Source organism: Protopterus annectens, chromosome 2.part0 (assembly GCF_019279795.1).
Source record: "Protopterus annectens isolate FY-2018-M chromosome 2.part0, PAN1.0, whole genome shotgun sequence".
Lineage (NCBI taxonomy): Eukaryota > Metazoa > Chordata > Ceratodontiformes > Protopteridae > Protopterus > Protopterus annectens.
In genome coordinates this window covers 413790025-413803630 of record NC_056728.1, presented here as the reverse complement: position 1 = coordinate 413803630, position 13606 = coordinate 413790025, and the positions used below count along the sequence as shown (strand labels likewise).

General features: G+C 42.3%; 1 protein-coding gene across 2 annotated transcripts in view; it reads right to left on the bottom strand.

Moving 5' to 3' along the window:
• Window positions 1-13606, bottom strand: part of CARNMT1 (carnosine N-methyltransferase 1) — a 684763-nt gene that overhangs the window by 549977 nt on the left and 121180 nt on the right. For both annotated transcript variants that reach the window (XM_044060848.1, XM_044060849.1), the window contains exon 2: window positions 7073-7268. In XM_044060848.1, the coding sequence (XP_043916783.1) occupies window positions 7073-7268 (196 nt within the window). The remainder of the gene's footprint in view (window positions 1-7072; window positions 7269-13606) is intronic.

Here is a 13606-nt window from a genome sequence, read left to right as displayed (position 1 = left end):
GGAGCAGATGTTTTATTTTGCTTTTCTACTTTCTTCTGCAATTTAATAAAAGTTGCACATCATTCAGCCACTGCCATAGTGAACTGAAGTCAAGTTGCAGCTTTTTTTTTTTTTTTTTTTTTTTTGCAGCCACACTTTTAATTTATCTGAATGTAGTTATATAATATGCAGAGATGGTTTCAAGGTTAGTACAAAAGTACAGTTTTGTACCTACCATAAATGTAGATGTTCGAAGATCCACATTGCTGCAGTCCTTACATATGGGTAGTCCGCTGTCCTCGGTCGGCCCGAATACCAAAGTATTAGGCTGACGTCGGTCATGGGCGCTCAGATCTGACATCAGAGCGTCAGGGTATAAAAGCGCATGACCGACGTCATATCCTCAGTCTTTTCTTGCCCCAGATGTCAGAAGGCCCTAAAAAGAAAGGCCACAGCCAAAAACAGAATACCTCCCCAAAACATGCCCAACAACAACCACCACCCAAACTATATAACCATACAAACTACAGTGGGGAAGGAGGGAGGGTAAGTTGGACTGCAGCAATGTGGATCTTCGAACATCTACATTTATGGTAGGTACAAAACTGTACTATGTTCTTCATCTCACATTGCTGCAGTCCTTACATATGGGTAGAATCCCAAAGCAGAGGAAAGGGAGGATGGCCAAATCATAAAGCATTAGGGGCTGCTAAAATGCCCTGTAAAATAGCAGTGGCAAACCCAGCCCTAGACTTAGAATAGAGAGGAAGATGGTAATGTTTAGAAAAAGTATGTAACTGAACTCCAAGTAGCTGCCTCCAAAATATCTTTTGTAGCTACCCCCCTTAGAAAGGCAGTAGAAGTGGCAGTAGCTCTAGTGGAATGAGGTCTGATTCCAGCCGGAATCTCCTTACCATGATGGGAATAACAGAAAGAAATACAAAAACCAATCCATTTAGAAATAGTCTGTTTCGAAACAGGTTTTCCTTGAGAACCCAAAGCAAAAGAAACAAACAACTGCTGAGACTGCCTGAACCCCTTGGTTCTGCTCAAATAATAACGCAACTGCCTATGAATATCCAAAGTATGCAGAATCTTCTCCCCTTTGTTTTGGGGGTCTGCATAAAAGGTAGGCAAATGAATAGTTTGATTCAAGGCCACATTAGACACCACTTTAGGCATAAAGGAAGGATTAGTACGCAAAGATACCCTATCCTTATGAAAAATTAGGAAAGGTTCCACTGCCATAAGGGCCTGTAATTCAGAAACCCTTCTTGCAGAGGTAATGGCCAACAAAAAAGCAGTCTTCCATGACAAATACTTCAACTCGGCAGTAGCTGCAGGCTCAAAAGGTTGTAGAGTAAGTTTTTCCAACACAAAATTGAGATCCCAAGCAGGAGTAGGGGCTCTACATGGGGGTCTTATGTTCTTTGCCCCTCTAAGAAATTGCTTAAACAAAGGATGAGAGAATAAAGGAGGGTCACAGTCATAGTGAGCAGAAAGGGCTGCAGCATGAACCTTTATGGAGGAGAAGGACAAACCCTTGTCCAATAATTCAGTAAGATATTGCAGAGAAACACTTAAATCAGGCTTGGAAACATCAAAGCCCTTCCCTTTGCTCCAAATAAAAAATCTCCTCCATTTATCAGCGTAAACTTTTCTTGTACTAGGCCTCCTGGCCTCCAAAATAACATTCAAAACTTGTTGTGGAAGCTGAGACCCTTCAGAGTCTAAAACAGAATATGCCAGGCTGTTAGATGCAGAGACTGAATCCGGACATTGAGAAGGTGATTGCCCTCCTGAGACAAAAGATGTGGAATCAAAGGTAGAGGCCATGGAGGCTCTCGTACTAAACTCCTCAGTAGTGGGTACCAGTGTTGTCGAGGCCAATCCGGCGCTATCAGAATCATGGATGGCTTGTCTTGCCTGGCCTTTAAGAGTACCTTGGGTAGAAGAGGCAGAAGTGGAAAGGCATATACATGAAGATTGTTCCAACTGAATGATAGAGCGTCCACCTTCCAAGCTGTGGGATGAAACATTTTTGTGCAAAACTTTGGCAACTGGTAATTTAGTGGAGAAGCGAACAGATCTATCTCTGGAGTTCCCCATAACACTGTCAACTTTTGAAATACATGAGGATCCAATTTCCACTCGTGAGGATCCACTATTTGTCTGCTCAACACATCTGCTAAGGAGTTCTGTGCTCCTGGTAGGAACCTTGCCTGAAGATTGAGGTGTAAACTGAGAGCAGTCTCCCACAAAATCATCGCTTGCCTGCAAAGAGGGTACGAGTGAGTTCCCCCTTGCTTGTTGATGTACCACATGACAGTAGTGTTGTCTGTCTGAATCAACACCTGCCCTGGGTGAAGTAAATCCTTGAAAGCCATCAAAGCAAATTGAACTGCTAACATCTCCCTCAAGTTGATATGCAAATGTTGAAGTCTGACAGGCCACGTGTCTTGCACCCATTTTCCATTGAGGTGTGCTCCCCAAGCCTTGTCCGAGGCATCTGTCGTTAGAATCTGACTCGCCTCTGGTCGGGTCACAGAGAGTCCCTTGTTTAGGTGACATTCCTGGGCCCACCACAAAAATTCCTTCTGAATGCAAGGAATCATCTGAATGACAGTGTCTAGATCTTGGCAGTGTTGTGTTTATACATTTTTGAGATACCATTGAAGCTTCCTCATATGCAGTTTGGCATTGGGAAGCACCAGAATACAAGATGCCATGAACCCCAAGGCTTGAAGGACTGTCCTTGCAGTCAGCCTGGACTGTAGAGACATTTGATGGAAATAAAGAGAAAGGTTTCTTTGTTTGTCCGGGGTCAAAAAGGCCATCTGAAAAGCTGTATTCAGTCTCACACCCAGAAAGCACATGTCCTGAGAGGGTACTAGACTGGACGTTGTTTCGTTCACAGAATACCCTAGGCATCTTAACACTACCATCACATACTGTAGATGATGAAGAAGTTCGTCCTTGTCTTGTGCAATAATCAGGCAATCGTCCAAATAAGGATAAATCTGTATTCCTCTTAAACTGAAAAAGGCTATCACTGGAGCCAGAACCTTTGTGAACACTCTGGGCGCAGTAGATAAGCCAAAGGGCAATGCAGAGAACTGATAATGTAAATTTCCAGCCCGAAAACGCAGGTACCTCCTGCAACTGGGCCTGATAGGAACATGAAGATAAGCCTCTTTTAGATCCAGAGTTACCATCCAGTGATCTTTTCCCAGCAGGGGTAAAAGCTGTTGTAACGTCAGCATTTTGAACTTTGGAATGTCCAAATAAGTGTTGAGGATGGATAAGTCCAAAATCGGTCTCCACGCGTTCCCCTTCTTTGGTACTAGAAACAGGCGAGAATAAAATCCTAGACCCACCTCTGACAGAGGAACTGGCTGTATAGCTCCCATTTGAAGAAGTAAGGAAATCTGTTTGTGAGCCTCTATCCTTTGCCGAGGAGGAACATCTGGCATGCCTTTGAAAGGAGGCAATGTATGGAAATAGAACTTGTAGCCTTGGTTTATAATGTCCAATACCCATTTGTCCTGGGTGATTAAAAGCCAGTTTTGCTTGAAAAGAGCTAGTTTTCCTCCCAAAGGAGCTGCCAGGCAAGAAAAATCTGGCAGCTGAAAATGCAGGTCATTGGGCCTGTTTTCGAAAGGACTGGCCCCTACCCTCACCAGCAGATTGAGCAGGCGAACTCCATGTTCTGGGCCTGAAGGTACTCTGAGCCCTGCCCCTACCACGTCTAGATCTACCGCTAGACTGAGAATCAGAAGAAGGGTACGTCCACCCCTTAGTAGGCCAATTTCTACTAAACTTTGGAGGTTGCACCTGCAAAAAATCTTTAACACTCTGCATGGACTTAGCCTTGTCTTCCATTTTCTTCAAAACAGACTCCACAGGGGGACCAAACAAAACTTCAGACTGTAAAGGGGCATCCAGAATTCTAGTTTTAACATGCTCGGATAAATTCTGATCCTTAAGCCAGGCATGCCTACGAAGAACTGAACCAGTGGCAGCCACCCTAGAAGAAGCCTGTAAAGCATCAAAACCATACTGCAAAGAATGCTTTCCCACCTGTTCAGATACATGCACCAAATCTTGCAATTCTTTACACTCTATGCCCTCTGCCAAAGCATCCACTTTAGATTTTAGCTGAGAAAGGAGGAAATTCTGATACTTCAACATATGAAACTGGCAATTTAAAGCCCTCATTGCTAAAGTAGAAGATGTGTACACCTTCTTACCCCATCTGTCCAAAGCTCTAGCTTCCTTATCTAGAGGAACCGGATTCTTTACAACAGAGGCTCTAACACCCTTAGGCCCCTGACTAACAGTTTCTGGATCCGCCCTAGGACTCTTATACAGATATTTATGAGCCTCAGGCACCCTATAATACCTGTCTGGTTTAACTGGTGCAGGGGGCAAAGAATCTGGATTAAGGGAAGCCTCCGAAAAAACATCCTGAACAACATCCAAAACAGGAGGTATAGCCAAGGGTCTATGCAGTGGTAAAAACAAGAACTCCCTAAGCCTCTTTCGTGAATCCGAGAAATCCTGTCCTTCCCACTTAAAATGCTCCCTCATGGAGTGTAGAGTTTCTGAAAATGAAAAATCCTCTGGAGGAGAAGCAGAAGGAGTGGAATCCTCTGCATCAGAATCAGAATAAGGGAGTAAATCCTGAATGTCTTCAGCAGAAGACTCTGAATCATCTGAGGCCTGGTCCAAACTTTCCAACTCTGGCTCCACCCTGGGCCTCTTATCAGGAGGGGGCATAGAACCTCTAATTAAAGTAATCAAATCTTCTGCCATTTTAAGCATGTGCTTTTTAGGCACAGATCCTGAAGCACCAGGACTGACACCAGAGGAAGGCAAAACAGACCTGCCCTTAGAAGGAGCCTTAGGAATAGAAGTAGAAGGCCTAACCACCTTAGGCATAGAAGAGAGAACAGAAACCTGAGAGGCCCCTTCAGCCTGACCTGACTCCTGTGATGCTACATCTTGTAAAATCAAAGTTTCACCCTGAGACTCAACAGAAACTTCAGCCGGATCCACCTGTTCCACTGTAGCTTCTAAAGGACCGGCGTCCGAAACGGACAAATCATCTTGCCTAGGCTTCAAAGATTTGTCTTTGCGCTTCTTCGTGGAAGCGGGCGTCGGAGGATCCGACGGCATATTATAATTACACCTCTTCCCAAAGACTAACCTAGCGCAATCTAACCTTCGTTTAATGGTGCGCTTATTAAACCTAGCACAAAACCTACACCCGACTACGTCGTGCTCCGGTCCCAAACAAGGAATACAAAGGGAATGATAATCTCTATGCGGTATCTGTTTCCCACAAGAAATACAATTATTCACTTTTTCTGACATCCGGAAATAACTGAGGCAAGAAAAAACAAAAATATTCCCCAACGGGGTACTTAGCCCAACTTGGTATCGGTCTGAAACTCCGAACACGAAAAATTTCAGAATGCCGAACGGCACTTGCAACACTGCTTCTGCATCGGACCATGCGGCAAAAAAGACTGAGGATATGACGTCGGTCATGCGCTTTTATACCCTGACACTCTGATTTCAGATCTGAGCGCCCATGACCGACGTCAGCCTAATACTTTGGTATTCGGGCCGACCGAGGACAGCGGACTACCCATATGTAAGGACTGCAGCAATGTGAGATGAAGAACATCATTAAATTGTTAATAAATATGGAGGATAGGAGTGCTCCTAACATTGAGCCTTGTGGTATTCTTCGGTGCAGGTAGCCCTGGTAGATGTGCTTACACTGCATGTGATGGAAAATGTCCCATTGGTTACACATACTGAGGAACACTGCAAAGCATTGTCACCTATATCAAAACCTGGCTAGGGCTTCAAACAGCAGGACATGGCTGACTGATTCAAATGTATGCTTCAGATCTATGAATAGAAACACCTGCTACTTGTCCTTTATCCATGGTTTCATAGATGATGTTAGTCACAGTGGATAACGCAATTTGTGTACTACATTTGTTACAAAAAACATGCCTCCTGTCTTACTCTGATGTATGCTATCAATTGGCAATACAACAGTTTTTCTATGACAACAGTAGAGGGCACAGTATATAAGCAGTGATCTGTAATCAAAAGCTAAATTAGGCTTCTTCAGTTTGGGGATTGGTATAACTGGTGCATGCTTCCATGAGTACGGTATTATACCCCGGTGAGTGTAATATTCATTAATGTTCTTTAATGGTATGCAGCTGAACTTTGCTGGCATCTGGAGGAACTTGGAATGTACCGCTGAGTCCTTTACTGATTTATTCATGTCTGTACTCTCTAGTTCCTCTAATACCCATTTAAAAGAGACTTCTAAAGTAGAATGAATGAAGATTGCAAATTGAAAATACTGCATCTGATGTATTTTTTGACCGAGTTACGTAGATTGTGTGGACTGGCAAAATTAGCTATAAGTGATTTTATGCTGTTCAGTAATTCAGGTTATAGGTTCAGCTGGGTGTAGGAGATGGGTTGTAGAGAATCTGTAATTGTTTTGTGTGTGTTGTATAATTAATTTGGAGAAAATTTTAAACGAGTGCTACTTGCTTCTATTTGAGGCTATACAAGAGTGTGATATTCTGCTTTCTTTGCTGTATTGGTAGAGTTAATGATGAAAGCAAATGTGGTGAAAAAAGTACACAAACAACAATACATTATCCAATGAATTGGTCTGACTGTTCATAGCTTGAGGAGAAACACAAAAGCAAGGGGGAATAAAAAAGAAAACTGTATGAAAAATGAAAGAAAATACACAGTATTTTATTGTTAAGTGGGGAAAAGGGATGTGATGCATAACATGAAGATTCATTTGTAATATCTATAAAAGTCTGGATATAAAATAGGAGGTTCAACTAGGACTACCTACATATGAATGCTTGGAGATGTGATGTAGTTTTATGTAGAAGACAAAATAAAATCGATTTAAGAAAGGGTTAGTATAAGAAAAATAAGAAATAAAACAATAGCACAATACAGTTAATGAGTTACTACAGTTTAGGCATACTTTCTATAAATATCAATAGAATATATAAATAGAGCTTATTTTACCTACCTCTTCTCCATATTCTTTGTTTTCAAACATGTGTACACAGTCACTCACAATAGCCTGAAGAACATCTTGGTTGTGATCAGCACACTTCCGGATTTTTTCTAGATGTTGAAGAAAATTTGGAAGCATCTTCTGGTGGTTATCTGGGAGCGATTTAAACTGTCTTTCTGCTCGATTCACTCTTTCATGAATATGGATCCTATAAAACAGACAAAAGAGGCAATTAAAAAAATGAATTCACAACACTCTAAAATGTAAAACAATGAAATGTATGTTTTCTGAATTATGAACATTTGTGTCATTTATATTCTTATTCAAGCTTTTGGGATAGTAAGCGAGTGTTCCAAACAGGGTTATGCCTAGTCCTATTTTATTTACACAGATTTGCCAAAATATAAAATTTTCTAAAACGCTATCAGACTCTAACACTACTGCACGCACAGATGCACATGCCTCCAAAACTGATGTGGTCTAGGAATTCCCACATACAGTTGGGGAGAGCAAGGGTCTAGTTACTATCTACAATTTTACATTTTAGACTTTCAAAGTCCCTTTTTCTTATAAGTGGCATAGAATATCCTTTTTTAGATGCAGTTCTTTTCTTCAAATGGACAGCTAATTGCCAGCTAAGTAATCAAGTTTATTTTACTCAAGTGTCCTTCTTATGGTTGAGTTTCGTTGACTAGTATCACAGATTAACGGTAACAGTTCTCTACAGAGATACTGGACTGCTTATCTTCATGTGGTAGCAGGGGTTGTGATGGCCTGCAGTTCTCCATGGGGAAAGGAAGGTCTGCACCATACAAAAGTCCTCGTTTTTAGTAATCTCCAGCCTGCTGATATAAACTGCCACTTGTCAGTGTTCAATCTAGAAAATAAGTCAAAATGGGGTATCTCAATATAGACCAAACAGCATTTTTCAAAGTAAGTTGACTCAAAATCATCTGGCTCAAACTATCTGCAATTTACTTTTATAATCAAGAGTAAATCACAGACAAGCAAGCAACAGATTTCGCTAGGCTATAAATAATATGCCAAACTCAGCAAAGTGTACACATTAATATTAATGTAATCAAATTCTGGATCCTGTTTAACATTTTGTCTGAACTGCTCAACAAAATGAGCTACAAGATGATAAATTTGTATGGATGAAACCCAAGAACTGAGCACACAGAGAAAATGTGTAAAGTCAAGTACAACAGAAAAAAATCTTGCACAGATAGCAAGTGTGTTTGTAGGCAAGTAACATTTCTTAATGCATCTGCGGGCCACCTCAAAACATATTAAGTAGCTATGAGTTAACTATAGGTATAGGTGACTGGCATTTTTACTTAAGACAGCAGTCATGAAATTGCCTGTTTTCTACATCAACTTTGCTTTTAACTTTATTCTGGCTTGCTTGTAACCATGACTTATTACAAACTTCTGCAAAAAGTTACTACTGTTTATAGACTACAAGTTATAAACAACAAAGAATAGTTACTTCTGTGGCTAAAATTAGAGGTGTGCGCAACTGCAGTCAATTAGGTAAGTAAGCACTTGCTGGAAAGTTTGCATGACTGAAGTAAGGCATACCATTTTCTCACTTTTTAAAAATATTTTTGGTTATTCCCTGGGGGTCGGATGGCATTGTGTCACGGGCCGGACATTGTGCATCACTGCTTTAAAAAGTCTTAAAATGGTTCAAACAAAATGTTATTTTTTAAAGGAAAATACTTCTGTACAATGGATTTGCAATAAAAAATCAATTACATTCTATCAGCAAAGAAGAAATGAGTGCATATGGATGAATAAGGCTTTAATGCAACATATTATGGAATGTTGCTAATGCACTTCCAGAAACAGTGGAACCAAACATGCATAAAATCTTACACAATAGATGCTAACCAGATTCCCCCATTGAAAACCATGTACCCAAATGAAATATGAAGTGACATGTTCAAATACTAGGAAGCTGTATTTACATAAAAAATGTGCAAAACGCTTGCCCCAAAAGATGTCCATTACCAGTGGTAAAACTGCATTGCTACTAGACACAACGATCCAGATACTAAAGCTTAAAAAAAAAGCAACACTTCAAAATAAATAAATAAATGCATCAAAAAATTTGCCAAACTTTAGTAACCCAAGTAAAAAGTCTGCTCTAAATGATAAAAATATACATCTATGCTGTATTGTCAACAAAAACATTACTATGTAAAGTCCAGAAGATCACAGCTCTGGGAGTTAGCACACAGAATTAATGCTATGAGCTGTTAACAAGCTACTATGTCTAGTCCAGTGTTTGATTCATTCAGCTTCCATTTGTCTACTGTGCATCTCTGAGCAGTCACTTAACCAGATAGTGCTTTTCTTTTAAACACCTTTACTGAATTATCACTTATGAAATATTCAAACATACAGTTACACAAAAGAAAACTAACCATATTAACATGCTACCAGTTACAAACATCTTGCATCATGTGTATTCTTTTGTACAACTATGCGCAATCCAAAATTATATAAATTGAACATTTATGTCTTCCGTTAAACCTCACTCCTCCTCAAAAACATTATTCCGCATGTATTCATAGGTTCATACTACGCTATCTGCACTAGGGCATTTATAAGCCTATCCAGAGTGTGTTTGGCTTTCGCCACCCATTTTAAATTAATTTTGCTATGCCCTTTTTTGAGGTTAGTATACTGTGCCTCTATCTAACAGTGACACAGAAGTGATACCCGGAGTAAACCTACGATCCCCCATCCACTCATCAAGATTCCTCTTGAAGAGAGTCAATGAGGGACACTGCCTAACCTGGACTGGGATTTTATTCCAGAGTGAAGGGAGCCTCTGGGTTATGAATCTGTCCCTCCAGCATGTCCTATTTATTTCACTGCTGAGGTTCAAGTCTCTTGAGCACGTAGCTTGATGGGATTTGGATTTTCTGAGATGCAGCATGTCCATTAATTCCAGGTTGGACATGGCTTTATATGTCAGGCACAGATCACCTCTGAGCAGGTGGTATGCCACTGAATAGAGCTGGAGTTTCTTTAACCGGGCAGTATATGGCATCTGTTTGAGCCCTTTGATCCTCTTGGTGAGGTACTTTTGGGGTCTTTCCAGTTGCTGCAGGTGTCTGGTAAGGTACATCCTAAAAGGGGCATTGTACTCAATTATGGGCCTGATGAGGAATGAGTAAAGAGGCACGATGACCTCCCCTGATCTAGATGTGAATCCCTTCATGATTAGGTGGGCTATATAAAATGTTTTTCTAACCACTTTGGCCACGTGGTTGTCAAATGAGAGATTGCTATCAACTTGGGTCCCCAGGTCCCTAATTACTTCTTCCGTACTTAATGGATTACCACTTATGTGGTAATTTGCAGGCACTTTGTTTTTGCCAAAGGGGATGACTATACACTTTTTGGTGTTTAGCTTGAGGCCATGGCTCTGGCACCAGTTGTCTGTTTCTATGAAGCCCTTTTGGAGGATGCTTGTGTCGGCTGGAGAGTCTATTATGGTGCCCAGTTTGCAGTCATCTGCAAACTTGGTCAGCCACAGTCCTTCCGTGTTGGCCTATACCTCTGAGAAATATATACCGAACAAGAGAGGTCCCAGGACTGAGCCTTGTGGGATGCCACTTGTAACTGGTTTGGAGTCTGGCATGGCTCCAGCAATTCTAACCATGTGGGTTCTGTCCTTGAGCCAGTTTGCAACCCATCTATTGACATAGGGGTTTATATTTAAGCTGGTGAGCTTATCTATAATGCCCGAGTGGGGTATTGTATCGAAGGCTTTTGCGAGGTCCAGGTAGGCTGTGTGGGCCACCTTCCCCTCGTCAATGGCCTTGGTGACTGTTTCAAAGAAATCGACCAGGTTTAAGAGGCAGGATCTGCCCTTAACAAAGCCAAACTGGGTAGGATCCAGTGTCTGTAAGTCCCCAATATCTTTATTTATAAGGTCCATGATGATCCTTTCCATAGCTTTGCAGACCAAGCTAGTCAGGCTTATGGGGCGATAGTTTCCAGGATCCGTTGAGGCACCACCTTTGTGGAGAGGGACCACCGTTGCTGTACGCCACTCTTTGGGTACATATCCTGTAGTAAGGCTGAGATTGAACAGTAGTTTTATGTTTGGGTTTAGCTCTTCTTGGAGTTCATGTAGGACGCAGCCCGGGACACTGTCTGGTCCCACTGATGCTGTGTTTTTTTGCTTTGGAGAGGGCAGCTCTTACCTGAGCATCTGAGATGTCAGGGGGGCAGCACTCTGCTGGGATAGATATTTGTCCTTTTGGTGGGGGGGGGAGAAGTTTGCGCTGAACCTGTCAGCTAGGATGTTGGCAATGTCTGTGGGTTCGGTGTATTTTTTGTCATTTTGGACTAATTCTGAGCATATCTGGGAATTCCCACCCAGGTTCCTAACATAACTAAAGAAAGCCTTGTGATTATCCTTAGTGTCCTGTGCAATTTTTCTCTCGAAGCTGGCCTTAGACGATTTTATGAGTGCCCGTAGTTTTTTGCTAATACTGATCAGAGATGCCTTCCTATTTTGGGATTTTGCTCTGTCATATAGTAGCTTCCTCCTTCTATTGTATAGTTTGTTTATGGCTGGGGTCCACCAGACAGGACGTCTGCCTTTGGAGGATTGGGTCTTGGTTTTATTTGGGATTGCATGATCCATGCATTCCTGAAGGTGTTCATAGAATGCGTTTATAAAGGATTCTGCAGTCTGGGCCGTATTTTCCACAGGCCCGGGGGCTTTGAAGGATTCCACCTCGGTTTTGAGGAGTGTGAAATTTGCTTTAGAGAAATTTTTCACTGTGGTTTTCTGGGCAGGGGCTGGGGTCAGGATGTGAATATCCAGTGAGATTAGTTTATGGTCTGATCTTACCAGTGAGGGATACACTTCTGTTCTGGAGCATAGAGTCCCCATGTTGGTGATGATCAGGTCCAGTATGTTTTCCCCTCTTGTGGGAGTGGTAACAGGTTGTTCTATAGCATTTGAGTTTATAAATTCTAGGAACCTTTGGGCTAGGGTGTTGGAGCTAGAGTAATGCTCCCAGTCTATGTTTGGGTAGTTGAAGTCGCCCAATATAATGGTGTTTGTAGAGACCTTCATATTTTCCAGTGTTCTCAGGAAGGCCGAGTGGAGTTCCTGGGTTTGGGAGGGTGGTCTGTAGTAGGCTATAAAGTGGAAGGCAGTTTTACCCACTGTTAGTTGCACATGGATAGTCTCTGATGCTTAGTGCTGTGCCACCAACCTGGAGGTGTGGGTATCTTGGACGAATATTGATAGTCTCCCTCCTTTTGTGGTTCGGTCCAAGTTTTGGGGCCGAAAAGCATGGTATGAGGTATAACCTGGTAGTGCTGGGGTGCTCTCGGGAGCCTTGAAACAGGTTTCTGTTACTGCACAGATATCGATGTTCTCCATGCTAAGGAGAGTTTCGAGTGCATGCATCTTGAGGTTTAGACTTCTGGCATTGAGTAGCATTACTCTTAGTTTCGTATCCCTTGAGATACATATGGAGGTGGGTTTGTCTTTTGAGCCTTGCCTAAAAAAGGCACTATGGGGGTAGCAAGAGCCTTTGCCAATATCCGAAAGCCCTGGGGTGATAGTTGCAAGCTGTCCCTAGTGAAGCATCATGGCTTGTCGAGCATGTCATCTCAGGCTGACAGGCATTGGATCCCCTTTGAATGACACCAATACTTAAGCCAATTGTTGAAATTGATCATCTTGTCTTCATATTGTGGCATCATTCTTGGTGAAGGTAAGATGCTACTCAAGGTCAGGGTCATACCGGCCTGGGCTACATGCTCAGAGAGCTCCTCTATGTCTCTTTTCATGTAGTCCAGGGAGGTACGTCTCAGGTCATTCACACCAGCATGGACAATGATGGAGTCATATTTGTACTTGCCTTGGAGTGACCTGAGTGCTTGTGTTACGTGGCGGATCCTAGCGCCTGACAGGCAGCTCACCGTGGCCTTCTCCTTGTTCAGCCTGGTGAGCGGGACGTCAGTGTGCCTGAAGATAGAGTCACCTATTACAAGTGTATCAGGTGTGTTGTTTAGCCTTAAGGGCTGTGACTGTTCGCACACTGGCTTTGCGAGCTATGTGTTGCATGTGTTTTGTTTTGGGGTAGCGGTTGCTTGGGTGTCTGCTTTGGAGGTCTCTGCTGCTTAGGCAGATTTTTATTTAAAGCCTCCGAGTATGTTTTTGTGTGTTTGGTTTGCTGTCGTGGTAGGTCTATGTGAGACTGGAATTGTAGTGAGTGTGGTTTCCTTTTCCTCCTGACTGGTTACGCCAGTACTGAGTTGAGAGAGCTTAGCCTCCAGTTTGGCTATATGGTTGCATCTCTCACATGTGTTGGAATTTGTTGGGAGGAGGAGAGGGTTGTCTGTGTACATGAGGCAGTTGTAACATTGCCTCAAGATTCCCAGATTCACCAGCTGGACCGGAGAGGAGATTGACAACTGACCTTTGGACATGCTAGAATAGTACTGGGAATTCCTTTATAATTGAAGAAAAGGGCCAATGGGGAACAAGGTACTCAAGGG